The sequence below is a fragment of the Embiotoca jacksoni genome, unplaced genomic scaffold (assembly GCF_022577435.1).
Source record: "Embiotoca jacksoni isolate LCO1_2020_lvr unplaced genomic scaffold, fEmbJac1.0.p SCAF_88, whole genome shotgun sequence".
NCBI classification, from domain to species: domain Eukaryota; kingdom Metazoa; phylum Chordata; class Actinopteri; family Embiotocidae; genus Embiotoca; species Embiotoca jacksoni.
The window spans coordinates 904583-930195 of NW_027185445.1; the positions used below are offsets into that span (position 1 = coordinate 904583).

The 25613-nt window shown below is 43.7% G+C and overlaps 1 protein-coding gene across 1 annotated transcript in view; it reads left to right on the top strand.

Annotated features, from left to right (window-relative positions):
- Positions 1 to 16696, top strand: part of LOC138192525 (voltage-gated inwardly rectifying potassium channel KCNH6-like) — a 53112-nt gene extending 36416 nt beyond the window's left edge. Inside the window, exons 16-21 of the mRNA XM_069139964.1 lie at positions 298 to 369; positions 562 to 634; positions 4054 to 4306; positions 5676 to 5854; positions 6175 to 6225; positions 16677 to 16696. Coding sequence (XP_068996065.1) covers positions 298 to 369; positions 562 to 634; positions 4054 to 4306; positions 5676 to 5854; positions 6175 to 6225; positions 16677 to 16696 — 648 coding nt within the window. The remainder of the gene's footprint in view (positions 1 to 297; positions 370 to 561; positions 635 to 4053; positions 4307 to 5675; positions 5855 to 6174; positions 6226 to 16676) is intronic.
- The last annotated feature ends 8917 nt before the right edge of the window (positions 16697 to 25613 follow it).

Sequence of the window (25613 nt, forward strand, 5' to 3'; positions counted from 1 at the left end):
TATCATTTATTATCATCTTATTTTGACCCTCATTTATTATCATCTTGAAATGGCAATTCAGTCAAAACTGAGTCACATGTGGAGTCTTCATGATGCACAGCTGCCCAACAAACATCATAACCAAATTACTCTCCGAACTCATAAAATGTCGATATCTGACGCAAAGTCAACTAGTGATGTAAACCATTAAGAAATGTGTTTATCAAAGGTACCACACAGAGAAGGGTTGATATCTTGGATATATATTGTATTCACACTGCCAGTGCTTCTCCCCCTAACACGTATTTGTGTTTGCAGGTTCTGGCCATGTATCCTGAGTTTTGTGAATATTTCTGGTCCAACTTGGATCTCACGTTCAACCTCAGAGATGTATGTTACCAATGTTAGAGCTCTTTGATTTACTGAGATCTATTGTGGTATACCAAAGTCTTTCCTAAATCTATTTTGAATTTGTAGAAAATGAAACTGAATTTAAATATCAGAAATACTAAAGTACAGATTTTCTCTTCTTCCTTTCTTCCCATACCCCCACCCTTCCACCTCCTCTGACGCCACCTGCAGGGGATTAAAGAAGCTGTAGGTCTCTTCAGTGAAGAAGAGTGTGATGTATTCAAACTCTCTTCCTCTCACACAGGTAGAACTTCACAAATACAAACAACCTGCAGGCTGGATGCACCCATTTTCTGTGTAACAACTATGACATAATGACAAATGTGTTAAATTACAATAAGTAAAATTTTTGTTTTTAATAACTTTTTTTTTTTTTTTTTTTTAATACAACATAAGATACATCTAAAACAACTCTGAATTAGGTTTTTGCCATTTTGCACATATAAGGAATTTGTTTTAGTAGTAGGTTTGGTCTACAATAATAAAAAAAAAAAAGGGAATAAGTAAAAAATAACGTATATTATATATTAGAAGACCTGTTGAGTTTAAAAAGGACCTTACATTTTAAATGTTCACATTATAAACAGTACATGCAATGTGGATTATAAATGCCACATGTTTGTTAAAGGCCATGTTTGTTGTGATGGATTAACGGATAATAGATGATACGATTTTATGGTAAATTAATTTGTAGTAACCATGGGAGGGATAGAGTCCTTGTCGGTTGGGGTTCCAGACTTTGATGAAGAGATCAGCTACAGGAAGAAAAGGTTTTGGTCATGATCGACTGCCAATGAAACACATTTGTTAGAAAATGTTTTAAACGACAAAATAGACCAAAAACCAAAAAAATACAAAGTGAAGAAATGTAAGTGAATATCTGTCTCCAAGGCCACAATAACAAACAAAAAACAGTTATTAGAAAATAAAAAGCCCAGTTGCCCTACAGAAACAGAGACAACACTGAGCTCCCCAGCTAGCCACAAAACAGTAGAAAATAGTGAGCATAAATAACTGGTATAAAGTGTCCTTTAAGTTAGACAGTGTCCTCCCCACCACAACCAAGCTGAGGGTGGTGGGGAGGACATGTACAGTGGGTATGGAAAGTATTCAGACCCCTTTACATTTTTCACTCTTTGTTTCATTGCAGCCATTTGCTAAAATCAAAAAAGTTCATTTTATTTCTCATTAATGTACACTCAGCACCCCATGTTGACAGAAAAAAACAGAAATGTAGAAATTTGTGCAAATTTATTAAAAAAGAAAAACTGAAATATCACATGGTCATAAGTATTCAGACCCTTTGCTCAGTATTGAGTAGAAGCACCCTTTTGAGCTAGTACAGCCATTAGTCTTCTTGGGAATGATGCAACAAGCTTTTCACACCTGGATTTGGGGATCCTCTGCCATTCTTCCTTGCAGATCCTCTCCAGTTCCGTCAGGTTGGATGGTGAACGTTGGTGGACAGCCATTTTCAGGTCTCTCCAGAGATGCTCAATTGGGTTTAGGTCAGGGCTCTGGCTGGGCCAGTCAAGAATGGTCACAGAGTTGTTCCGAAGCCACTCCTTTGTTATTTTAGCTGTGTGCTTAGGGTCATTGTCTTGTTGGAAGGTGAACCTTCGGCCCAGTCTGAGGTCCAGAGCACTCTGGAAGAGGTTTTCTTCCAGGATATCTCTGTACTTGGCCGCATTCATCTTTCCTTCAATTGCAACCAGTCGTCCTGTCCCTGCAGCTGAAAAACACTCCCATAGCATGATGCTGCCACCACCATGTTTCACTGTTGGGATTGTATTGGGCAGGTGATGAGCAGTGCCTGGTTTTCTCCACACATACCGCTTAGAATTAATGCCAAAAAGTTCAATCTTGGTCTCATCAGACCAGAGAATCTTATTTCTCATAGTCTGGGAGTCCTTCATGTGTTTTTTGGCAAACTCTATGCGGGCTTTCATATGTCTTGCACTGAGGAGAGACTTCCGTCGGGCCACTCTGCCATAAAGCCCCGACTGGTGGAGGGCTGCAGTGATAGTTGACTTTGTGGAACTTTCTCCCATCTCCCTACTGCATCTCTGGAGCTCAGCCACAGTGATCTTTGGGTTCTTCTTTACCTCTCTCACCAAGGCTCTTCTCCCACGATTGCTCAGTTTGGCTGGACGGCCAGATCTAGGAAGAGTTCTGGTCGTCCCAAACTTCTTCCATTTAAGGATTATGGAGGCCACTGTGCTCTTAGGAACCTTGAGTGCTGCAGAAACTATTTTGTAACCTTGGCCAGATCTGTGCCTTGCCACAATTCTGTCTCTGAGCTCCTTGGACAGTTCCTTCGACCTCATGATTCTCATTTGCTCTGACATGCACTGTGAGCTGTAAGGTCTTCTATAGACAGGTGTGTGCCTTTCCTAATCAAGTCCAATCAGTTTAATTAAACACAGCTGGACTCCAATGAAGGAGTAGAACATAGTTAAATATGAGTGTCACAGCAAAGGGTCTGAATACTTATGACCATGTGATATTTCAGTTTTTCTTTTTTAATAAATTTGCACAAATTTCTACATTTCTGTTTTTTTCTGTCAAGATGGGGTGCTGAGTGTACATTAATGAGAAATAAAATGAACTTTTTTGATTTTAGCAAATGGCTGCAATGAAACAAAGAGTGAAAAATTTAAAGGGGTCTGAATACTTTCCGTACCCACTGTATGCACTGCCAGCACAGCTCCGCAAGCAGGAACAGTATGAAAGGATCTGCTTTCTCTGACAATACAGCAGCCCTGAAGAATTTGTTGCTTTAGTTGACTACATATTTAGTGTAGTGAAGTGACATCCACAGAAAAAGTGGTGAAATTATTCCTTTAATATTATTCTTTTTCATTGGCTGTATGTTTGGGATCTTTGTGAGGCAGCAGAATGAATTTGTGGCTGGTAAGATGCCTCCCTACTAGTATTGGGATTCATAATAATCTAAACCCTTCTTAGGGCCTCCAACTTTTGCACTGTGTAGTTCTAAAAGCCCTTTTAACAGATTTCTTTTGAAGGGTTACCTGTACCTGACTTACATGATCCCAACCAACATCTGAAGATGTTGCCCCGCTCAGTTTCTGTGAATTTTGTTAATCTTCAATGATATTATTATTGTGTGTATCCGCCAGGTGACCCCATCTCGGTTAGGAGACAAAGAGATGCCTACAGATGTAGAACAAAATACAATAACTGGGAGCAGCGTGATGGCTGCAACAAAGATGATTCTAAACATGCATTGTAAGAAATTATATTCTATTCACCTCCTATAAGACATACATTGATCAATTCCTGTAATCCCTATGTGTCTCCATGCCAAACAAAACTCTGAACCAAGTGCTTCTGTAGGTATGGGCCAGTGCTCTCCATCGAAGATGACAGGGAGGATTCAGAAGGCCCCAGCCCTGCTCAGATGTCCATAATCAATGCTACTGTCACGGACACTACAAGGAGCCCTGAGACTGACTGGAATCAAAACTACAACCTTAACACAGGCAGGTTCTAAGGATGGACTCGAGCCATAATTAATAATAAAAATAGTAATAATAATGAATTCTGATTCTAAATGAATAAATGAACAAATTAAAAACTCTTTACATGGTGTTGACAATCTCACTTGTGTCCTGAACTGTGTTTGTGCTGTTGGATTCACAGGAGTGTCCAAGATATTTACATTCAGGAGCTCAAAAAGTGGAAAGGGTCAGCGATACCAGGAAGTGCTGGGCTCCCACAGCCTCCCCTCACCTCCTCCTCAGCCTTCCTCTCAGGACTTCCCTTACCTACCCTCCTCACCCTCTCATCGTCCCATCTGTCCCACTCCCCTCTCCTCTCCTCTTCCCATCATCTCCTCGAGGGAGAAGATGAATTTAGAGAACAAGCTGAGCTTGCTGCAGCATCAAATAACCAGGTAGGATTATCAATCTTTTTTTCATCAACAATGGTGATGACTTTACATGGCTATCAGAATTCAAGGAAAACACCTCATGGCAAGCAAAACAAAGTTTTGATCCACTTGATAATTTACATTCACAGTGCTAAAAGGATGTGGCCATTTGCATCCCAGCCTGCCTCAAAATGTGGTCTGAGCAGGTCTGATCTCTGTGCATCATCACTTCCATTCCATTGTCCCCTTCCAGAGGAGTGGTCCACCAACAAAGATATACATAATAGTCAATGAGGTCTCGAAAGAATCCAGATTAACTTCTAAGCAGCTAAAGGCCTATCTCACATTACCTACTCTTAATGTTCATAAGTCCATCATCATGAAAACACTGAACAACAAAGGTGTTAGAAAGTGAGAGACACTGCCCTCCAAAACAAACTTTGCTCCCCGTTTGCAGATTGTAAAATAACTACTTGGAAAAGCCAGAAGGCTTATGAGAGATGTTTTGTGGAGGGATGAAACACAAGTAAAGATTTTTGGTGTAAATGAGAAGTGTTATACTTGGGGAAAGGAAAACATTGCAGCCCAGCAGAACAACCTTATCCCTCTATGAAGCTTGGTGGTGGTAGTATCATGGTTATCTAACATGGTGGTGGTAGTCTCATGGTTATCTAACATGGTGGTGGTGGTATCTTGGTTATCTGTTAACATGGTGGTGGTAGTCTCATGGTTATCTAACATGGTGGTGGAAGGCTCATGGTTTGGAACTGGTTTGCTGCATCTGGACCAGGACGTCTCTCCATCATTGATGCATCAATAAATCCTGAATTACAGCAGTGAATTGTGATGGAAAATGTCAGGACATCTGTCAGTGAACTGAATCTCAGTGAAAGTGGGTCATGCAGCCCGACAGCAACCCAAAGCACACAAGTGGTTCTACCAAAGAACGTTCAAGAAGAATAAAGTTAATGTTGTGGAACGGCAGAGTCAAAGTTCTGATCATCATCCAACAGAAATCTAAAAAGACCTGAAGCAGTAGTTTATGTGAGGAAACCAGCACTATCCAGAGCTGAAGCTGTTCTGTAGGAGGAACAGACTGGATGCAAATGTTTAGTTGCAAAATTGCTGGACAAGAGGGTCAGGGGAAAGAAAAGGTTCACATACTGTTGACACTGACATATGTAATAATGGATCATTTCCCTCAATGATAACCCTTTATGACCCTTTAACTACTTTTAGGACTTATTTACAAATCTGATAATGTCATAAGTGATAATTATGAAGAATTATAGAAAATTGTAAGGGGTTCACAAACTTTAAAGCTCCACTGTATCTCAATACAGTATTTTTCTGCACTCAGTGGGTTCTATCTGTTTGGATGTCTGTTTTCTAGGTTGGAGTCTGGTATGTCAGAAGACATTGGGACCATCATGCAGCTTCTTCGGAGGCAGATGCCAATGATCCCACCTTCTTACAGCACTCTGACGTCAACACCTAATGTACCCTCTTCCCCCATCCTGTCCCCCACCTCTGCATCTCCAATTGGCACCCCAACAACCTCCTCCCCCACAGGCAAGTCAGAAGCCACCAACCCCTCACAGCCCTATGAAAAACAAAATCAAGTTCAACTTCAGGCAAACTCCCTCATTTCTGCTTCCCCTGACTTTCATGGTACTGACTTACCCCCTCTCATTCATACCTCACTTATTCAGACTTCTTTATATCAACCATTAATCTCATCCCCCAACTCACCCCTAACCACCTTCACTTCTCCAATGCTTCCTGAAGTCCCCCAGTCTCCCCACTCTGTTCTCCCTCAGACAGGAAGTCATCATGTTCCTTTCTTACATTTTTCATCCCTACTGTCCCCGCTGACCACCCTTACTCCCCAGCTCCCAGAGAGGCTTGGACCATACACACAGAGCTCAGCCTCGGTGTCACAGGTATCCTTAAACCTTTTAGTACCATTTAAATGAAATGTATTCAGTTCAACCTGTCGATTTTTTTTTTTTTTTTTTTTTTTTTTTTTTTTTTTTGTGATCAGAAATGCTTGTTGGCTTTTCTCAAAAAGTGGGATAGAATTTGTCAGTCATGTTTTGTCATAAAACTGGAAATTCACAAAACTTGCAAGCCAAGGAAAAACTCATTTGAGCCAAATATGACTGATGTTGGTTGGTTCAAGCATTTTTATTGTATTTCAGTTTACTGGTATTTCAGCTGGCACTTTCTTGTCTGATTTTACTTAGTTTTTATCTTCGGTAATAAATTGGACAAAGTTTTAATTATTGGTGATTTTAACCCCCTCATTGAGGATGCTACCTCTAAGGTTACATTTTTCGTCTTGATATTACTGACTCTTAACTCTATCCAACATGTTTCTGGGCCCACACACACAGCAGGGATATTCTGGATTTTGCAAATTTTTTTTTTTTTTTTTTTTGTCAGTGACGACGTGTGTTCTTTTTTAATGTCTCATGCCATTTGGATCTGCTGCCCCATGAACTCACATCTCCAAAGCGCTTCATTACTCAGAGCAGCAGAAAACTTCACAGCTCTGTTTGATCCAGAGCCCCTGAAAAGCTGTGATGATGTGGAGCCCTTGGTCCAATTTATCAATGAAGTGTGCTCCTCATAATAAATAGTGGCTACTTTTAAATGTAGTCAGACCTCCTCTGACACATCCTCTCCCTTAATTAATTTATCAATCTGCAGTTTTAGGTGAGCATGCAGGAAAACGGAGTGTTTATAGAAAGCCACCAAGCTAGAAGTCCATCTTAAAGAACATTTAATTGGTTTACATGAAATGATAGGTGATGCCAGGACTGCTTGTTTTGCAAACCTATTGTTTTGTGCTCCTTGCCTGCTCAACAGCATAACCGTTGCCGGTGAGAGGAGGATGTTGGGGTGTTCTCCTGAAGTCGATAACAAGCTCCTTTGTTTTTGTCCCATTGAGGGAGAGATTGTTGTCCCTGCACCACGTGGCCAGTCGGTTCACCTCATTCCTGTAGTTTGCCTCATCGTCGTGTCATCCGCAGACTTTCCGATGTGATTGGTGCTGTCGAGTTGGGGCACAGACAGGAGTTAGCAGGGTGAAGAGGAGCTGAGCACACATCCTCGGGGAGCCCCCGTGCTCAGTGTGATGGTTCGTGGCTGCATGACTCGTCTTTCAAAGCACTTCATGATGGTGGAGATTAGTGCAACAGGGTATTATTCATTAAAGCACGTGGGGACGACAGCCTGGTTCAGAGATGTGTTGAAGATGTCTGTCAGGACATCCGTGAGCTCCTCTGCACATTCTTTCAGCACATGACCAGGTATGTTGTCAGGACCAGCTGCCTTGCGAGCGTTCAGCTTGGAGAGTGTGCTCTTCACGCTGGCTTCACACAGCCTGGTCGTCGGGGGGTGGCCTTCTGTGCATGAATGTTGTTTTGTGCATCAAAACGTGCAAAGAAGTGTTGAGGTTGTTGAGCAGAGAGATGTCCCTGTCTCAGTATTTGTAGTCTGTGATGGTCTTGATGTCCTGCCACAGGCTACGTGTGTCTTTGCTGTCTCTGAAATGGCAGATCATCTTTTTTGTGGATTGATGTTTGGCTTTCCTGATTCCACGGGACAGGTTGGCCCTTGCTGTTCTCAGACCGACTGCCTTCCCGGCTCTGACGGAGGCATTCCCTCATCAGCTTGTGAACCTCCCTGTCAGCCTTGGTTTCTGGTTAGCCCAGGTGGTGATGGTTTTCATGTGAATCACACCATTGATGCATTTGGTGATGTAAGCAGTAATAGTCTTTGGGCCTGATTGACTAAGATCTCAAATAAAGGAACTAAATTGTGTGTTCCTTCCAAAAGTTTGCACGTTTATTTTGCACCCGTTTTGCAGGTGATTTACTGAGTAACTGCTTCATTGAAATCAGGTGCAAATCTCTGTATTTAAATGAGGGTTTGTGAGTTAAAGTGATTCCAGCAATGGAAAACAGAGTGACCGCGAAAGGAAAAGGAAATCTGATCCCATTGAAATATAAAAATAACAAGAACAAAACGCTTTATAGGAGATCATCAGCAAGAAAGTCAATGTGGGAAAAACAAAAAGAAGAAAAAAATTCTTCATAATAAAATGTGGTTAAATAAAAGAGGAGGACGGTGGATGAGATCTTCTAACAAACAGAGATCAGCAGGTCCAGATCTTTCTGTGATGAGCAGCTGATGTTTCATTGAGTTCCTGGAGGTCTCGTGAACCTGATGAAGCTACCTGTGAATTCTGCAGGACTCATTCAGGATGTGACAGCTCACCTGAATAACAGGACTGGAGGGAGATCCAAGCAGAGATACGCTGGAACCACCCAGAGGCAGCAAAATGCTGAGTCGGAAGAAGTTCTGACTTTGCTGGTATTTCGTGGCTCCTCTTTGTTGTTGGTTGTCAATCATCTTTCAGTTCATTCAATAACTCAGAAATATCATCTCACAAACGATATGTCTGAATAATTTCTCCCTCTGACATCAGAAATGTTTAACGGGTGTAAAACCTCGTTCTCTACGTAGTCTCTGGTTTCCTGCGTCTCCTTCACAATAAGAGCAGCCGTGTCTCCTTCACAATAAGAGCAGCCATCTCACCTGATGGTCATCTGATTAAAACCTTCAGTCGTACTAAAATACACAACAATCACTTCTCCTGTTTCTACTTCCAGGTTCAGTAAATATCGTTGCAGGTGATAAATTGTTCTATTTGCATGTTTCCTCTCAGTATTTTACTCCTTCAGGTAGAAACGTCCAATATTACATAAGATGGAGGAAAACACACAGAATGGACAACGTGTGTTAAACTGCACATTTGGAAGATGAAATCCTCGCTGCACGTCGTCAGTAGATCTGATGGACATTGTTTTGTGGGTGATGTGGAGTTTGAACCTGATTTTACACATGCAGACCTTCAGTAAATCAGACCCTCTGTGTATACCTGGATGTTTGTGTGGTTGTTGTAGGTCTCCACCAGTTTATCCATGTCCCAGTCTGTGGTGTCAAAGCAGTGTTGAAGTGCAGCGGTACCATTTTCTGGCCACACCCGTACCTGTTTCTGAGCTGGTCTGGTGACTTTAACCCTTGGTCTGGATGCTGCTTTTAGCATAACAGTGATGTGGTCAGAGAGACCGAGGTGCAGGAGGGCTGGATACTCGTATGCTCCTTTAAGGTTGTGTAGACCAGGTCCAGTGGATTATTTCCCTTGTTGGAAAATCAACATGCTGGTATATTGCGTGGTTGAAATCCCCGGCGAGAATGAGAAGTCCGTCTGGGTGAGCTGTCTGTTGTTCACTGATGGCCTGATACAATTCACTGAGTGCCTCATTCCTGTCCTTGTTGATGGGTGTGTGGGGGAGTGTGGGGAGCGTGATGTACACCGCAACCACCAGAATAGCTGTGAATTCCCTCGACAGGTAGAACGGGCGGCATTTTACAAACATAAACTCTGCCAGCGGTGACCAGTGTCTGCAGACAACTACAGCATCCCGACACCAAGCGTCGTTGTTGAAAAGGCCAGGCTCACTTGGACTATTCCGCCACACCCCCTCAGAGTGGTACGTTCCATTGCTCAGGTGTGAGCCTGTATACCTGTACAGGGCAGCTCTCCTCTGCCACAATATGCTATAGGTGGTAGTCGTGAATGTGTTACAGCGTTTGAAGACTTCATGTGTGCGTCCATTGAACTGTAAGTAAGATGACTGCAGATACACCGTTACGGTCACTCTCACGGTAGTAGTCCTTAATCACGTTGTTTGTTGTAGCCTGTAATGCCGAGTGCTAGCGCGATGTAGCATCCATTCATTCTGCACGTGGCTTAATTAACACTGCATGCTTTCTTCAGTGCTCTGCTGAGATCTTGTTTAGTTAATCACTGATGTATGATATGTGTTCCTGAGTCTCATTGTTTCAAGTATCCTGGCTGTGTTTTTGTTCCTTGAATCCATGTGGACACTTTGTGTTAGTTATGCCACATGGTGTCGAGTTACCATTAACTTATTCTTAAGTTACATTATTCTTACGTTGTGTGTTCTTCTTCTGTTTCAGAACCACACACACACACACACACACACACACACACACACACACGAATGTGAACAAACCCCCTCCGTTCTGTATGACTAACTAAGTTGAATAAAAGTTCTTTCACTGGACCCTGTGGACTCAGTAGTGATTTGACCAGTCACTTCAGTGGTGGGCTGTGATTTCCAGAACCCCAGTTTATTAGAGGCCACAGTCAGCCAATCTCTTTGTTTCAGTTGTTAACGGAGACACAGACTCCGAGGCTTCGTCCGCCCGCTGGCATGTCAGCCGGTCAAGATCAATGGCGAAGTCCAGGATGTTGTCGTCCAGCCGTGTCTCAGTGGACACATGAACACTGCACTCTCATATCCCGCTGGGCAGACCTCAAAATGCGTATGTGATCCATGTTGTTGTTAAAGGAGCGTAGATTTGCGAGGAGAATGTTTGGGATAGCTGCTAGTATAGCCCGGATACCTCCTCACTTTCCATTCTTCTGCTTCCTCTCACACCGCTTACGGCGCCTACTCTTCGGGTCGGGAGTAGCAGTCGCAGCTGGTTGGGTGGTGGACGGGCGAAGTAGTGTCAGCAGTTGGGGGGGTGTTGGTATGGGGAGTGGGATGTAAACCCGACGCTAACAAAATAACCAGAATCCTATCACACCAGGTAAATGCAAGGAAACGGAGAGATAGAGGGACAAAAACAATAGGAGGGCTGTTACAACAGAAATGGCCCTTCTCAGTTACAAATTACAAACGTGTTTCCAAAACAAGTCAAATGTGTCAAATGTTAATACAAATCCAGTGCAATGATTTGCAAATCATGTAAACACACATTTAACTGCAAACAGACCAGAGACAACATATCAAATGGGGAAACTGGAAATTTTGTTGTTTTTTGAAAAACATTTTCTCATGTTGAATCTGATGTCAGTAACACGTCTCTATAAAGTTGTTCCAGGATCATGTTCACCACTGAGCTGCATCACCTCTTCTTTTAACAACACTCTGGAAACATTGGGGAAATGAGGAGACCAGTTTCTGGAGTTTTGAAAGTGAAATGTGGTCCCATTCTTGCCTAATAGAGGATTTCAGCTGCTCAACAGTTCAGGGTCTCCTTTGTTGTATTGTTCATGTCCTGATGCTCCAGATGTTTTCAATGATTGACAGGTCTGGACTGCAGGAGGCTAGTTTATCAACGGACTCTTCTACTAGAGAACCATGCTGTTGGAATACATGCAGAATGTGGTTGGACGTTGTCCTGCTGAAATAAACAAGACCTTCCCTGAAAGAGACGTTGTCTGGATGGCAGCATATGTTGCTCCAAAACCTGAATATATCATTCAGCATTAATGCTTCCTTCCAGATGTTCAAGCTACCCATGCCGTGTGCACTAATGCATCCTGTACCGTCACAGATGCTGGCTTTAGAACTGAGCTGATAACAAGCTGGATGGTCCCTCTCCTCTTTAACCTGGAGGATGCAGCGTCCATGATTTCCAAACAGAATCTCAGATTGTGATCCATCAGACCTCAGGACAGTTTTCCACTTCACCTCAGTCCATCTTCAATGATCTCGGTCCAGAGAAGGCGGCGGTGTTTCTGGATCATGTTTCTATCTGGTTTCTTCTTTGGAGAGTTTTAACCTGCATTTGTGGATGCAGCGATGAACTGTGTTCACAGACGATGGTTTTCACAAGTGTTCCTGAGCCCATGCAGTGATTTCCACTCCAGAATAGTGTGTTTTTAATGCAGTGCTGCCTGAGGTCCCGAAGATCACCACCATCCAATATTGGTTTCCAGCCTTGTCCCTTGTGTTCAGAGATTTCTCCAGATTCTCTGAATCTTTTAATGATATTATGAACCGTAGACGATGAAATCCACTAATTCTTTGGAGTTTTATATTGAGGAACATTATTCTTAGATTGTTGCATTATTTTCCCACAGTCTTTCACAGAGTGGTGAACCTCTCCCCATCTTCACTGCTGAGACTCTGCCTCTCTGAAATCATCTTTTTTTTTTTTTTTATACCCAATCATGTTCCTGATCTGTTGCCATGGTGACTTGATTAGTTGTGAGATGTTCCACCAGGTATTTTTTTTTTTTGTATCTTTACATAACTTTACCAGTTTTTTATTGATCCTGTCCCAACTTTTTAGAGGCGTGTTGCTGCCGTCAAATTCAAAATCATCAGATATTTTTATAAAACAATAACATTTCTGAGTTTCAGCATTTGTTGTCTTTGGTCTATTTTCAATTAAATATGGTTTTATGTAACTTGCAAATCATTGCATTCTGTTTTTATTGACAATTTACGCTGTCCCAACTTTTTTGGAAACAGGTTTATACATTATTATGGCTGCAGAAGATGAGAAGTGCTCATTTCTAGTCATACTTGACCTTAGCTAAGCTTTTGATACCATCTATTATTGCATTCTATTAAATAGGCTAAACCAACTTATGGGTATTTGAGGGTATGCCCTGGATTGGTTTACTTCTTATCTTGCTGATAGGAGTTTCCGTGGTTTAGTACATTTCTGATTCAGCACCTTTGTCTTGCAGTGTCCCAAAGGGTTCTGTTCTAGGTTCTATGCTGTTCTTCTTATATTGGCTGCCTAGTGAACAGATTATTACTCTGGCATCTCCTATCATTTTTATACCTATTAAAATACAGCTCTATTGCTCTTTTCAACCTGATCGAAGCAAGACTGTTTGGAGACTATTGAGATTTAGATGACTGACAACTACCTTCAGTTAAATACAGATAAAACCACAGCTCTTGTAAACGCTCGTCAATATGTTATTCTAAACATGAAGTAGTATTTGGGCCTGTGCCCACAAAAAGCTTCAAAACTTAGGTCTGATTTTTGACCAATTCCTCTCTTTTCATAATCATTTCAGCCAGTTAATACGCTCGTGTTTTTTCCAGTTCAGGAAACTTTGCGTAATTACGAAAAGTGGTGACCAAAGTGGAGAGGATTATCCATGCTTTTATTTAATATCATTTAGAATATTGCAGTTATCTTTTAGCTGTTTGATTCAAACCCTCCCTGAATGGTGTCCAAACTGTCCAAAATGCAGTTGCTCAACTTTTAACTGGACAAAATAAGAGATTACATCTCACTCCTCTTCTGTCCTCACTTCATTGGCTTCCAATCAAGTTACGCATTCAGTTTAAAATACTGGTGCTAACTTTCAGAGCTCTGCATGGTCAAACAACACAGTGTTTTACTCTTGTCCTTTTTCCTCATACACTCAACTGTGTCTTCAGGTTTGCTGATCAAAAATGACTGGTTGTCCCTCGAAACCCGACGTGACCAAACTTTTCACAATGTCGTACCTAATTTGTAGCATGTTCTCCTCCCATCACTGGAATCTCTCCATTCCTGTGACATTTTTAAGAGACAGTTGAAAATGTTTTTATTTAGACAGGCTTTTTGATCAGCTTGTTTATAAAGCTTCTCCATTTTATGGATTACTTTTTATTGGCTTTTTCTCCACTGGTGTTCAAGCGTTTGAGCATTTGTACTCCTGGCTGTGTCCTCTTTTGTTGCTGCTATGTTTTTTAACTGTTGAACATCATGCTGTTGGTGGGCATATGGTGTTTTATTGATGTGAAGCATAATGTGATATTATGTCTGTGAAAGGTGATATACAAATAATTTACTAAGTGTTTAGGAGTGGGGACAAGGACCAGTTTAAAATGTGTAAATACACGTTTAGCGAGGAGGTAAGCGATGCTGAATGACTGTATTCTGTGAAAATTGAACAGCAGTTGTCAGAAAACAACTGTCTGGAAAGGCCTCAGAAATATCACCAGCCCATCTGTGTCCGCTCCATTCTCGTGAACGATAATTAAAAGCTTAATTCAAAACTTAATTCAATTTTAGTTTAGTTCTTTAGCTTAAAATCATAACTGAAGTAATCTTAGGACACCTCACATAGTAGGGTTGAGATGATACAACGTTCTAGAGAAAAACCCAATAATTCTCACGAGCAATTACCTGGTGACAGGGCACTCTTGTACACACAGCGAACACTCCTTGCATCAAAACCAATTAAGATCTAGTTTACAGCAGAAAAACTCCACATTAAGTAAACTCGTACAGTGCCCGTTGAAAATAGTCTGTTTGGCTGTATGATTCCTGGCTTGCCGTATGCTGCTGTTAGCAAAGAATGGAATTATGGATGTTAGGCTGCGCCTACTGCTTCACAGAGCTGGGCTGCCATTCAGCAGCTTCCATTTTATGATCCCCCAACTGCAGCACCCATCCATCCATTATCTACACCCGCTTTATCCTGAACAGGGTCACGGGGGGGCGGAGCCTATCCCAGCTCACTTTGGGCGAAGGCAGGGTTCACCTGGACAGATCACCAGTCCATCACAGGGCCAACACGTAGAGGCAGATGGAAACAAAGACCATTCACACTCTCATTCACACCTAAGGGACATTTGTAGAACCACCAATTAAACTGAGGTTCATGTTTTTGGATGGTGGGAGGAAGCCAACTGCAGCACATTTGACATAATTATTTTATCAAATATTTCAGCAATTGTAGTATTGATATAACATGCCTGTTTCCTATATTATCAATAGTGTCTCACACTTTGGGTTATACAGGTTTATGGTCCTCTTCTCACTTTACCTTGATTTCTAGGAACCATATGTATTTTTCAAGTGTCTTCAATAGCTTTACAGACTCTATTGAGGTATAAATGACTCCATGTTGACACTCATTATTTTCTCCCTCTTCGACTCCAGTATGAGAAGAACATCTAAAGAAAGGAAAATCCAGGGTTCTGTCCACGACAACCTTTTTGACCTTACTGTATGTCTCTCCATGTTTATATCCAGAGTTTAATCACACAATCAGAAGGTGGCCTGCCGAGTCTCTCAGCTGCTCAACGCAACACAGAAGCAGAATTAAGCCAATCAGAGCAGCACAGGAGCCAACAACAGTCGGCAATGGTGGGAGACTTGGCATCATCGTTGGACAGCAACTAGCTGATTCAGCAGTATCCTCCAGACTAGTGAGATGTTCCACCAGGTCTTTTTTTTAGTATTACACAATGTTTCCAGTCTTTTGTTGACCCTGTCCCAGCTTTTTTGAAACATGTTCCTTTCATCAAATTCATAATGAGCATATATTTTTCATAAAACCATAAAAATGTTGGTCTGTTTTCAATGAAACGGGTTTGTCAGGGCTGGACTGGCCATCGGGCCCACCGGGCACTTTTCCGGTGGGCAGACGCACTTTTGGGGTGATACAATTTAATCTACAGGCTAATTGAAACATAGAAATTAAAAATAATGTGTGGCCAACGACCGGACAATAAAGTCGGGGCTGGGGACCATTGGTTTATTTTCTTTACCCACACTGGGCCGGCTCAATCACATCTCTGACGAGACCACAGCCCTCCCCCTCTGTCCTGTTTCTCATGAAGGTGTCGCAAAATGAATCTAAATAACCGATAAGTTTACTGCCGAGGCTTCAGGAGCTTTAACATCAGCTGCAGCACCAGAGACAGAGGAAACAGGAGGAGAGAGACTTGGAGGATGACGAGGTCCACCCATCCAAGAAGGCCAGGGCCGATTTTTTTTTTTTTCCCAGTCCAGCCCTGGTTTATGTGATTTTGATGGAAATCATTGTATTCTGTTTTCATTTACATTTTCCATAGCGTCCCAACTCTTTCAGAACAGGGTTGTACTTTCAGCACGACACAAGGAGTTGGGTCTGAGTTGCTGACTTGGTCGTTCAACAGATCAATGTATAGATTTCTGGCTTTAACGTGGTGATGAATCATAAAAATGACCAATATCCACAATATAACATCGTAACAAAATTATGGCGATTCAAACCCCAATAACAATGGGACCTGGTTTATGAGCCAATATATCATATATCTCAATGTAACACTTATAAAACTTGTCTTTGCTCAGAGAAAGGAGCCTCTTACTTGATGTCACTTTGAATAAGCGATGTGCGCCTCCGTTGGAATTTCTGCTTGAGCTCGGTTATGGAAACAGCCATAATGCTGGTCAGCCAGCGGGTTAACAGCAGCCCACCGCAGATTGGACTTGAAAGGGAGTAGTTGCCTGTGTGGCAGCGGTTATTTTTCCCTTTTTGTGAAGAAACGGTAACCCATGTCTTCCTTTGGTGGGCATGGAGGCCTGGCTTCTGCCTCATTTCCTCTTGGTTCCTCAGTAGACTTACTGGTCCTTTGAGTGTAAGGACTGTGGCCTGGGTTTAGGAAAAAAACTAAAGTTTCAATGTTTGTGGCATATCTCCTTGCAGCTACGAGAGTCACAGAAAAGAGAGGAGAGGAATTTCCCAGTGTTCTCAGTCATGTCCGGGTTTCTCTTTCAGGTGTGAAACACAAAGGCTGATGGTGTTCTAGCTTTGTTGTCACCATAGGCCTCTCCTTAGTTTATTGTGTGGTGGTGCACCAACACAGTGGAGCAAAGAGATATCAACTTTTTTTTTTCTCAGAGCCTGGCTGAACTTGTTCCATTAGTGAGGTTTGTCTGGTGAAATGAACATCTATCAGAGTAGTGGTGTAAACATTCTTTTATTTCCCATTTGAACTTTTATTCAAGCAGGAGTGTTTCATTAGAGTAATGCTCTCTTTTTCAGGAAGGAGTTTTTGACACTTTAATAGTTACACATTTGAAAGTGACGTTGCCTTGGACAACCAGCATGATCTAATGAGGTAGCTGAGCAGCTCTATTGGAGCACCTCAGAGTGAAAGGCATCTCTCTGGTCGTAATAAGAGCTTTTCTCTTGTCCACACACATTTATCCTGCCATTGATTTGGATTGACCAATGATCTTTGATGATCAATGAGTTTTCTAATCACCTTACCATTGATCTTATTCAGTAGAGTTGAAGAGAAGCTTTCTTTCATACTCATAAGGATAATCAACATACACCTACAAATACAATTCAAAGTATACTGCACATAGTTGGAAGCTCTCGTGCAAACTGGAAGAGTAATAGGAAATAAAGTAAGAAAAAAAAACATACCAAACAATCAGCTGCTGTAGCTACACTAAGTAGTATTATTAGTATAGATTATTAGTAGTAGTATTGATGTTTTGTTATGTATAATGTATTGTATGAGTTTCACATACTAACATATATCTGTAAATGTTGCTCAGTACCTGACATGTTATCGTCACTGTCTTTTGGTTTTCAGTTTCTATCACCTTGTTGTGATCATAGATAGATAGATAGACATACTTTATTGATCTATCTAGATAGATAGATCTATGGTCTACCCCCCCACCCCCCTCACCATGTGTTCTGCCTGGTGGATTCACTGGCTTTCTTAACATTATTATACGAATTATAACCTTTTCATCATCATCTTCAAATGAAATTAAAATGGATATCACAGTGAAGCTGCGTTTTGTTTCATGCAGTCGACTGCAGAAAGCTTTTCAACTGTCAGTACTTGTTCTTCTACTTTAGTTTATTCTGCACGTTGGCTGATCGCCACTATTTTAAAATCCTTCTGAGTGGTTTTACTTCAGAGACGTTTCTGTTCCCGAGCTACAAAAACATGACACACTGTGTGTGTGTGTGTGTGTGTGTGTGTGTGTGTGTGTGTGTGTGTGTGTGTTTTCGTACTGGTGGTGTACGATGCAAGGAAGCCTCCCATGCTGACGCTGCTGTCCGTGTGCAGTTTGATGTAAAGCTGACTGCTGGAGGAGTTGATGGTGACAGCAGATACGCACACACACACACACACACACACACACACACACACACACACACACACAGTTTACTGGAACTAAAGCATCTGTGTAAATTACGTTCACTGTTTGCTTGTCTCTCTTCATTCATAATAAATGTGTTATTGCTTGTTTCAACAACTCTGATAATGTGATAAAGTGTAGTGCACAACGTTTGCCACCAGAGGTCAGTGATGATATAGGCAGTAGGTGGACAGATTGTTGGTTCTGTGCAAGTCATCAGCATTTCATTTTCTTCAAAGTTTTTATTGTTTCCACATACATCATCTCGTATTGTATTTTTTATTGTGATGTTTGAAAGACATGAGCACACACAGGATCCTGACATAATGTGCAACCACTCTGAAGAACATCCCATAATGCTCCACGTGGTCAAACCCTGGTTTTACTACAAAGGTGGTTTAACTTTGTGTCTTTCTTGTTAAAAACCATAAAGAAACCTCAACATGAGGATGTCTGTTTTTTTTTTCCAACTCTCACCGGAGTTTCCAGCGCTGTGTCTCAGGTTTTTACCATTTTTCCATCAGTTTGTTTCCAGACATTGTTCAGCGTCCTGCCAGCATGTGTTTTCTGTGTGTTTGTGTACTGGAAGTGTTATTAAATCTATTCAATTCAATTCAATTCAACTTTATTTATATAGCACCAAATCACTCCAAAGGAACTTCAACAGTGTAGTTTTCTGCCACCTTATGTCTCAAACAATCGGGGGTCCGGTGGCTTCACTGCTTCCATCTCATACATCAGACCAGAACTTTGTCTTGCAACATGGCCCCGCACCCTTTTGGGGTAAACCACAGTTTCCATAGACTTTAACGTTAAGGAGCAGTACAAAACCAAACTATTAGAAAACGACCACAGTGATTATTAACTGTATTTATAAATGACCCAAAGACGGCATGTCAAGAAAATATACGTCCACTCTACAACACGTTAGATACCCTGTTTCCAAAACAGTAGTGACGCTGTGTAAAATGTAAATGAAAACAGAATGTGATGGTTTGTAAATCACCCATCCATCCATCCATTTTCCTCTGATTATCTGGGTTGGGTCGCGGTGGCAGCAGGTCCAGCAGGTTGGCCCAAACTTCCCTCTGACACATCTTGCAGCTCATCCTGGGAGATCCCGAGGCGTTCCCGGACCAGCGTCGAGATATAATCCCTTCAGCGTGTTTGGAGTCTCCTGCTAGTAGGAGGCGCCCAGGAGGATCCTGATCAGATGCTGAACCACCTCAGCTGACTCCTTTCGACATGAAGGAGTAGCGTCTCTACTCGAGTTCCCTCCTGATGTACGAGCTCCTGGCCTGATCTCTAAAGCTGAGCCCGGCCTCCTACAGAGGAAACTCATTTTGCTTGTAGCCGCAATCTCCGCACTGATCCTCTTGAATCTGAGGTTCAACAATTGGTCAGAGTCTTTTCCAGCAGCCTGATATAAGTTTTGCCTGGGAGGCTGAGTAGTGTGATACCCCAATAGTTGGAGCAACTCTCCGGTCCCCTTTTTTGAAAATGGGAACCACCCCCCCGGTCTGCCAGTCCAATGGTACTGATCCCGACTCCCATGTGACATTAAAGAGGGGTGTCAGCCAAGACAGACCAGCAATGTCCAGCGCCTTCAGCATCTCAGGACGGATCTCATCCACCCCCGGCTTCTGCCAGGGATATGGGTGCTTCCCCACCAAGTCTTCAGACGCCAGGTCTTTCCAGCCAACTCCCATCTGATCCAACTCACCACCAGGTGGTGATCAGCTGACAGCTCTGCTCCTCTCTTCACCCGAGTGTCCAAGACATACGGCCGCAGATCAGATGATACGACTACAAAGTCGATCATTGATCTCCGGCCTAAGGTGTTTCCTGTACCAGATACACTTATGAGCTACCTTATGCTCAAACATGGTGTTCGTTATGGCCAAACCATGACTAGCACAGAAGTCCAATAACGAAACACCACTCGGGTTCAGATCGGGCAGGCTGTTCCTCCAATCACCTCCTGCCAGGTTTCTCCGTCATTGCCCACATAAGCGTTGAAGTCTCCCAGGAGAACATTACATTACATTACATTTCATTTAACTGACGCTTTTATCCAAAGCGACTTACAATAAGTGCATTTCAACCATGAGGGTACAAAACCCAGAACAACAGGAATCAAGAAAATACAATTTCTTCAAGAAAGCCAAATTACAAAGTGCTAAAAGTAAGTGCCATTTTAAACGCTACTAAAGTTCTACTGTTCAAGGTAAAGTCAGAAGAGGTGTGTTTTTAGTTTGCGGCGGAAGATGTTCAGAGTTTCTGCTGTCCTGATGTCGTTGGGGAGCTCATTCTACCATTTAGGAGCCAGGACAGCAAACAGACGTGATTTTGTAGAGTGTTTAGCTCAGTGAGGAGCAACAAGCTGATTGGTAGAAGCAGAACGGAGGGAGGGGCTGGGATGTAGAGTTGGACCATGTCCGGGATGTAGAGTTGGACCATGTCCTGGATGTAGACTGGATCCAATCTGTTCGTAGCACAGTACGCAAGTACCAATGTTTTGAAATGGATGCGGGCAGCTACTGGTAACCAGTGAAGGGAGCAGAGGAGGAGGAGGAGCGGAGTAGTGTGAGTGAATTTCGGGAAGTTAAAGACCAGTCAAGCTGCGGCATTCTGGATGAGCTGCAGAGGTCGGATGGCACTAACAGGTATACCTGCCAGGAGGGAGTTACAGTAGTCCAGATGTGAGATGACCAGAACCTGGACCAGAACCTGGACCAGAACCTGCGCCTCCTTCTGAGTGAGAAGAGGACGTATTCTCCTGATGTTGGTCAGCATGTATCTACAGGAACGTGTTGTTGCAGTGATGTTGGCAGTAAGAGAGAGTTGACTGTCGAGTGTCTCCGAGGTTCTTATCAGTCAGGGTCGGGATAACAGAGTTGTCGAAGGTAGTAGTCAGGTCGAGGGTGGGAGAGTCTTTCTCTGGAAGGAAGAGCAGTTCGGTCTTGTGGAGGTTGATTTCCAGGTGGTGTGAGGACATCCACTGAGAGATGTCAGTCAGACAGGCAGAGATTCATGCTGCTACCTGTGTTTCAGATCGGGGAAAAGAGAGGATCAGTTGGGTGTCATCAGCATAGCTGTGGTAGGAAAAGCCATGCGAGTGAAGGACAGAGCCGAGAGAGTTGGTGTACAGAGAGAAGAGGAGGGGACCTAGGACGGAGCCTTGAGGGACACCAGTAGTCAGAGGACAAGGTTCAGACACAGATCCTCTCCAAGTTCCCCGGTAGGTGAGGTCGTTGAGGTAGGATGAGAACAGGGAGAGAGCAGAGCCTGAGACACCGAGGTCCTGAAGGAGGAAAGAAGGATCTGGTGGTTCCCTGTGTCAAATGCAGCAGAAGGTCTAGAAGGATCAGGACAGAGGACAGAGAGGCTGCTCTAGCAGTGTGAAGCTGCTCAGAGACAGAAGGAGGACCGTCTCTGTTGAGTGGTCTGTTGAAACCAGACTGGTGGTCAAGAAGGTTATTATGGTGGAGATAGGAGGAGAGTTGGTTAAAGATAGCTCGCTCCAGAGTTTTAGAAAGAAAGGGAAGAAGAGAGACGGTCTGTAGTTGTTTACTTCAGACAGGTTGAGGGGGGGTTTCTTCAGGAGAAGGTTCACTCTCCTTCAGAGAGTTCAGGAAACAGACCATTGACAGAGAAGTGGTGATGAGATGGGAGAGAAAAGGAAGAAGGTCAGGAGCAATAGACTGGAGAATGTGAGATGGGATGGGGAGGGGGCGTTACCAAGGTAACAACTTGATTGGGAGACGGGGGTGAAAGAGGAAAGTGAAGGGGATGAAGATGAAGATGATGGACATGTAGTTATAGAAGATGGATTATAAAATGAGGAGCGTATGTCATCTATCTTTTTAGTAAAGTAGTTGACAAAGTGGCTTGGTGGAAGGAGGGGGGAGAGGGGAGGTCAAGGAGGTTGGAGAAGATGGAGAAGATGGAGAAGATGAATAGCTTTTTGGGATTAGAAAAAGAGGATTGAATTCTGGAGGAGGACAGAGAGGAGGGAGAGAGGAGGGAGAGAGGGAGTGAATGTTGTGACGGACAGGTCCAGAGTCTGTTGATGTGGTCAGGTTGTCAGTTAGAGAGAGTCAGAGATAAAGAAGTGGTCGGAGACATGAAGTGGAGTTACAGTGAGGTTAGATGTGGAGCAGTTTCTGGTGAAATATAGTCCAGGTGGTTCCAACCTTTGTGAGGAGGAGGGGAAGGACTGAGTGAGACAGCAAAGGAAGACAGGAAGAGCACAAGGTCAGATGACTTCTCAGTCTGGATATTAAAGTCACCCAGAAGGACAAGTGGAGGACCATTTTCTGGGACGTTTGACAGGAGGACGTCTAATTTGTCTAAGAAATCTCCCAAAGGACCTGGAGGACGGTAGAGGACAACAATGTTTAATTGTACCGGATGAGTAACTGTCACAGCGTGAAACTCAAAAGACAGTGAGGTAGGAAGTGGAAGTGGGTAAAAAGAAAACCTCCATTTGGGGGAGATGAGTAAACCTGCCCCCCCACCCCCTCCCTACCAGTGGGTCTGGGGGTGTGGCTGAAGGAGAAGACAGAAGAGAGAGCAGCAGGGTGGATGTGTTGTCCGGTGTGATCCAGGTCTCAGTGAGACCAAGGAAGTCCAGAGATGAAGTCTGCAGCTGACTGACAGTTCCAGAGTCCTCCTGTGACGAGGTGTTGGGTATGAGTGGAACGGGTGGGACAGATAACAGAGGAAAGGTTACGGTGTTGGTGTGAACGAGTGAGAGGCCTGTAGTATCTACGAGTAGATATACGCACAGGGACGGAAAGTACACACATACTCAGGTGGCAGTAGTACTACTCAGCTATACTCAGCCTCCTCCAACTCCAACGAAAGACTCCTTTGTCTTTATCCTCCGAGTCTTCAGAGACTCCAACGAGAGACTCCTTTGTCTTTATCCTCCGAGTCTTCAGAGACGCCAACGAAAGACTCCTTTGTCTTTATCCTCCGAGTCTTCAGAGACTCCAATGAAAGACTCCTTTGTCTTTATCCTCCGAGTCTTCAGAGACTCCAACGAAAGACTCCTTTGTCTTTATCCTCCGAGTCTTCATACGACGAGCCCTCACTGACGCTGAAGCTGACGCTTCAAAGCTGGTCAGACCACACCTCCTGCTCCTTAGACCTCCCATCACCAGGTGTTACAAATGGGCGGGAATGGAAACTCACCACTGATTACTAAACAAAGAAAACTTTCACACAGTCTCTAGATTTTGTCCCAACTCATCCCGGAGAGTCTTTTGACCTCAAACTGGTAGAAAGTCAAATACAACTTAGTCCTTCATAGAATTGGAAATAAAGACCAGCAGTTTAATTCTAAACGTGTTCTCTTTGACTCACAGTTACTTGAGTGAAAACAAGAATCCAATCACAAACAATTCCAGCTACCAAAAAACAGACAAGCTTTAGCAGTCTAGATATCCTAAAACAGCAGATGTAATAATAAACTTTAACAGAAAAGAGTATTTAAAGATTATACTTTACTTTAGTTCAAGTGATCCAGCTGTATGTAGTCCTCCAAAAGTCAAAAATACACACTGAACTATGGAGTTGGCAGGCGGCGTCCTTTCCAGGACTCCCCACCAACTCCAAGAAGGTCGGATACTCCGAACTGCCTTTCAGTGCATAAGCACAAACAACAGAGTCTTCCTTCCTGCAACCTGAAGGCGCATGGAAGCAGAGCCTCTCGTTCTTTGGGGAGAACTCCAACATGGCGGCGCTCAGCCGGGGGCTCGTGAGTATCCCCACTCCCGCCTGGCGCCTCTCACCCTGGGCAACTCCAGAAAAGGATAGAGTCCAGCCCCTCTCCAGGAGCTTGATTCCAGAACCAGTTCTGTGCGTGGAGGTGAGCCCAACTACACTGCTCCAAAAATTAAAGGGAACATTTAAACAACACAATGTAACTCCAATCAATCCCACTTCTGGGAAATCAACCTGTCCAGTTAGGATCAACACTGATTGTGAATCAGTTTCACCTGCTGTTGTACAAATGGAACAGACAACAGGTGGAAATGAGGCAATTATCAAGACAACCCTATAAAGGAACGGTTCTGCAGGTGGTGACCACAGACCATTTCTCTGTCCTCGTCCTTTCTGGATGATTGTTGGTCCCTTTTGCATTTTGCCAGTGTCCTCACCACTAGAGGTAGCATGAGGTGTCTACAACCCACAGAAGTTGCTCAGGTAGTGCAGCTCATCCAGGATGGCACATCAATGTACACTGTGGCAAGAAGGTTTGCTGTGTCTGTTAGCACAGTGTCAAGAGGACGGAGGAGATACCGGGAGATGGGCCGGTCCACCAGGAGACGTGTAGGGGGCCGTAGGAGGACAACAACCCGGCAGCGGGACCGCTATCTGCTCCTTTGTGCAAGGAGGAACAGGAGGAGCGCTGCCAGAGCCCTACAAAATGACCTCCAGCAGGCCACTAATGTGCATGTTTCTGCTCAAACTGTCAGAAACAGACTCCATGAGGGCGGTACAAGGACCCGACGTCCACAAGTGGGGTCTGTGCTTACAGCCCAACACCGTGCGGGGCGATCGGACTTTGCCGGAGAACACCAAGATCGGCAGCTTCTCCGTCGGCGATCTGTGCTCTTCACGGATGAGAGCAGGTTCACCCTGAGCACATGTGACAGACGTGACAGAGTCTGGAGACGCCGTGGAGAACGTTCTGCTGCCTGCAACATCCTCCAGCGGGACCGGTTCGGCGGCGGGTCAGCGACGGTCTGGGGAGGCATTTCTTCGGAGGGCCGCGCAGCCCTCCGTGTGCTAGCCAGAGGTACCCTGACTGCCATTAGGTCCCGGGATGAGATCCTCAGACCCATTGAAGACCATATGCTGATGCAGTGGGCCCTGGGTTCCTTCTGATGCAGGACAATGCTCGGCCTCATGTGGCTGGAGTGTGTCAGCAGTTCCTGTACGATGAAGGCATCGATGCTATGGACCGGCCCGCCCGTTCCCCAGACCTGAATCCAATCCAGCACATCTGGGACATCGTGTCTCGTTCCATCGCACCACAGACTGTCCAGGAGTGGACCGATGCTTTGATCCAGGTCTGGGAGGAGATCCCTCAGGAGAACATCCGTGGTCTCATCAGGAGCATGCCCAGGCGTTGTAGGGAGTGATACAGGCACGTGGAGGCCACACACACTACTGAGCCTCATTTGGACTTGTCTTCAGGAATTTCCACAGAAGTTGGATCAGCCTGTGATCTGATTTTTCCACTTTTATTTTGAGTATGATTCTGAATCCAGACCTCCATGGATAATGATTTTGATTTCCATTGATCATTCTTATGTTATTTTGTTCTCAACACATTCCACTATGTAATAAATAAAGATTTGAACTGGAATATTTCATTCATTGACATCTAGGATGTGTTGTTAAAGTGTTCCCTTTATTTTTTTGAGCAGTGTATATCTAGCTGGCACCGCTCCACCTCCTGCACCAGCTCCGGCTCTTTCCGCGCTAGGAAGTGACGTTCCACGTCCCTAAAGCTGGTCTATGCTGCCGGCGA